This window comes from Anopheles darlingi, chromosome 3 (assembly GCF_943734745.1).
Source record: "Anopheles darlingi chromosome 3, idAnoDarlMG_H_01, whole genome shotgun sequence".
NCBI classification, from domain to species: domain Eukaryota; kingdom Metazoa; phylum Arthropoda; class Insecta; order Diptera; family Culicidae; genus Anopheles; species Anopheles darlingi.
This window is the reverse complement of record NC_064875.1, coordinates 28,653,439-28,655,938: the sequence shown is the minus strand read 5'-3', so window position 1 is coordinate 28,655,938 and position 2,500 is coordinate 28,653,439. Positions and strand designations below refer to the sequence as shown.

The following is a 2,500-nucleotide window of genomic DNA, read 5'->3' as shown; positions in this document are numbered from 1 at the left end:
GTCAAGAGCGCGGCAAAGAAGAAGGTGGCCACTAAGAAGCCTGCAACGCCGAAACAGAAGCCAACGAAGCCATCGAAGAAGACGGGAGCCACCAAGCCCAAGACTCCGAAACCGAAGAAGGCCACGGCTGGTGCGGCGAAGAAAGCTGCCGCTCCCAAGAAGGCAGCTGCCACGAAGAAGTAAATCGTCGAGCTGGAGATGTCGCAGTGCCAGCAGATGAATTGAGAGTTTTCCACAAACCCTTAAAATCAGCCCTTTTCAGGGCTACAGAATGTTTCGGGAAAAGAGCATTTCCATTACTTCAATTCGCTTTAACACGCGTGGATGCCCCTGAGCACGGGAGACAATTGTATGAAAAACAATCTTATCTTGAAGCAAAATGTACATATTTTTAGTATTACTCCATTCTATTAATGAAAAGTTTTTGTTTTCGGCATGATTTCGTTATTTTTAAGTATTGTTAATTTTAAACCGCGGCTTATCGGGTAAATTCGAGGCATTTCTTGTCGCTCGAAAATTCCGTGAAGGTGATCGAATTGTTCGAGCAGCTACTCGAATTATACACTTTGGTTACTTGGGTTTTTGCGGTTGTGTTTTCCATTGTTTATCATTTTACCTTTAAAGAACAAGCAACATTCCTCGGCAGCTGATACTTGGTGTTCTAGATAAGAGTCGTTCTGGATCGTTGATTTGCATCTGAGAATAACCGCTAGGTCAATCGAACTACTATGGAGTGTGTCCGAACGCTGCTGGGCTACGCAACCAGATGTTTCTCCTGCCAGGAAGATTCATCGGCGCAGGTTTGTCGTCGGCGCGACCAAACGTCCATCCTTCGTCGTTTGATGGGCGTAATCCCGGCACCGATGGTTTGAACGTTCCTTTTCTATTCGACAGGGAAACGAGCCTAACGAACGAACACATCTGCTAGCGGATCCCGTCAACAACAGTCCAGCCGTGCGACGGACGGATAGTGAAATATTTACGCAGGAGTACTCCAACTCTGTACCCAAAAAGGATGAGCAATCGGCACTGGAAAAGATACTACAGGAAACATCTGAGTAAGAACGGTGGTTTGGGCAGGATTTGTGAGGTTTGTTTTATGTTTGCCTTTCACCATTAGAAACATTATCGACGTGGCCGCGATGGATACCCAGAAGCTGGAGGCTAGCGAGTATAACGATCGTGTCCGGATCTATACGCAGCGGTTGCAGCAACAGTGGAATAATGTTAGCCACCCGAACCATGTCGAAAATGTGTGCCTATTGAAGGATATACCGAACCCCGAGGCGTTGCTAGCTTCGGTGCCAATAGCGCAGGAGGATCTAAAGATGGTAAATCTGCGGGACATGGAGTATCGAGAACCATTAAGTTAACCTGTTGAGCGTTTTCCAGATTCAAAATATGGTCCACAAGGCGAACATCGCCGTATCGGAAATAAGCGTCGCACACACCGAAAACCTGGTTGTCCCCTTTAGGATTCCATAATGTTACGCCGTTAGAAGGAACCTGTAAAATAGGTGCATGCGGCACGAGCGGCGGTGGTTGGGCAATTTATCTTTCTCTTCCAATACATCATCGATCAGCCGAAGCGATTCGAAGCACTCTACCATATTTGCTATATTAAGCACCGATCACCGCGCTAGCGTGCGGTTTACGATGGAAGTTCTGTGTGATGCTGTCCGGTGCGTTAACTAGTTTCTTTTTTTATGTATGCGAACATTGAGGTGAAGCACGGCACCGGCCAAGCCATAGAAGAATGAAAAAACTATCGTGATAAGCATCTGGCGGAAGCTGCAACGGCTACAGCAAGTGCCCTGTGGATGAGGAGCTTTAAAACGCGAAAGTGTACAGAATAAAAAAAATATATCAACTAAGATCGTGAGCATTTGTTTTGCGTGATTGATCGGACACCGAATCATTCAGATTTGTTAATTGGAATCTTCTGGCTGATAAGAGTTGGCGATTAGAACGCAACCATGAATGTGACTTATGATGAGCCTGATGATTTGATGTAAATAAAATAAACTACATGAATATTAACGAATAAATTTCAGTACATTTTAGTGATAGTTTAGTGAACTCCTGAAAACAAGGATTTCACAGCACATAAACCGTTTTCATCCTTTTTTCCCTCTTTTTTGTGCGGCCTGTTATGCGGGTGATATGCGGCAAAGTTTACAGTGATGGTCGATAAAGTATGTCGCAAACAAGCGAAATTTTTAACAAAAATCAAAACTTGACGTGAAAAATCAATTGGGTGGCACTGTACCGTTGTTGTTTTGTTGTTCCGTTCCGAGTACGCTCAAATTGCGTTTAAAATGGGAAATTTTTAAGTTTTTTGGTCGATGTCGTGAATTTTGCAACAAATTTGGGCGATTATTTGCAACTGCAGTCATTCCCGGTTGAAATACTTTTCGAATCGGAAAAGTGGAAAACCGTGGAAAATTGCGCTCGGATCTACAAAACGAATCCCCGGAAGACGAGACTGAATCGGCGGAAA

At 44.4% G+C, this 2,500-nt stretch overlaps 3 protein-coding genes across 4 annotated transcripts in view; all 3 read left to right on the top strand.

The window, feature by feature from the left end:
* LOC125954172 (histone H1-like) overlaps positions 1 to 395 on the top strand; it is a 1,085-nt gene extending 690 nt beyond the window's left edge. The window contains exon 1 of the mRNA XM_049684254.1: positions 1 to 395. This exon is cut by the window's left edge and continues 690 nt beyond it. Within this exon, the coding sequence (XP_049540211.1) occupies positions 1 to 183 (183 nt within the window). The 3' untranslated portion in view covers positions 184 to 395.
* A 220-nt stretch (positions 396 to 615) lies between these two features.
* LOC125954177 (uncharacterized) lies at positions 616 to 2,011 on the top strand. Its single transcript, XM_049684260.1, has 4 exons — positions 616 to 800; positions 895 to 1,058; positions 1,121 to 1,331; positions 1,393 to 2,011. The coding sequence occupies exons 1-4, from the start codon at positions 729 to 731 to the stop codon at positions 1,483 to 1,485; spliced, it is 540 nt and encodes a 179-aa protein (XP_049540217.1). The 5' UTR covers positions 616 to 728; the 3' UTR covers positions 1,486 to 2,011.
* A 290-nt stretch (positions 2,012 to 2,301) lies between these two features.
* LOC125954165 (transcriptional adapter 3) overlaps positions 2,302 to 2,500 on the top strand; it is a 2,504-nt gene continuing 2,305 nt past the window's right edge. For both annotated transcript variants that reach the window (XM_049684243.1, XM_049684242.1), the window contains exon 1: positions 2,302 to 2,500. This exon is cut by the window's right edge and continues 148 nt beyond it. The gene's annotated coding sequence lies outside the window, so the exon portion shown is untranslated.

Excerpts from the sequence above, each read along its gene's own strand:
- LOC125954177 (XM_049684260.1), top strand. The coding sequence starts at position 729 with ATGGAGTGTGTCCGAACGCTGCTGGGCTACGCAACCAGATGTTTCTCC. Across the intron at positions 801-894 it reads AGGAAGATTCATCGGCGCAG|GGAAACGAGCCTAACGAACG; the intron begins GTTTGTCGTCGG and ends TCTATTCGACAG. Across the intron at positions 1,059-1,120 it reads ATACTACAGGAAACATCTGA|AAACATTATCGACGTGGCCG; the intron begins GTAAGAACGGTG and ends TTTCACCATTAG.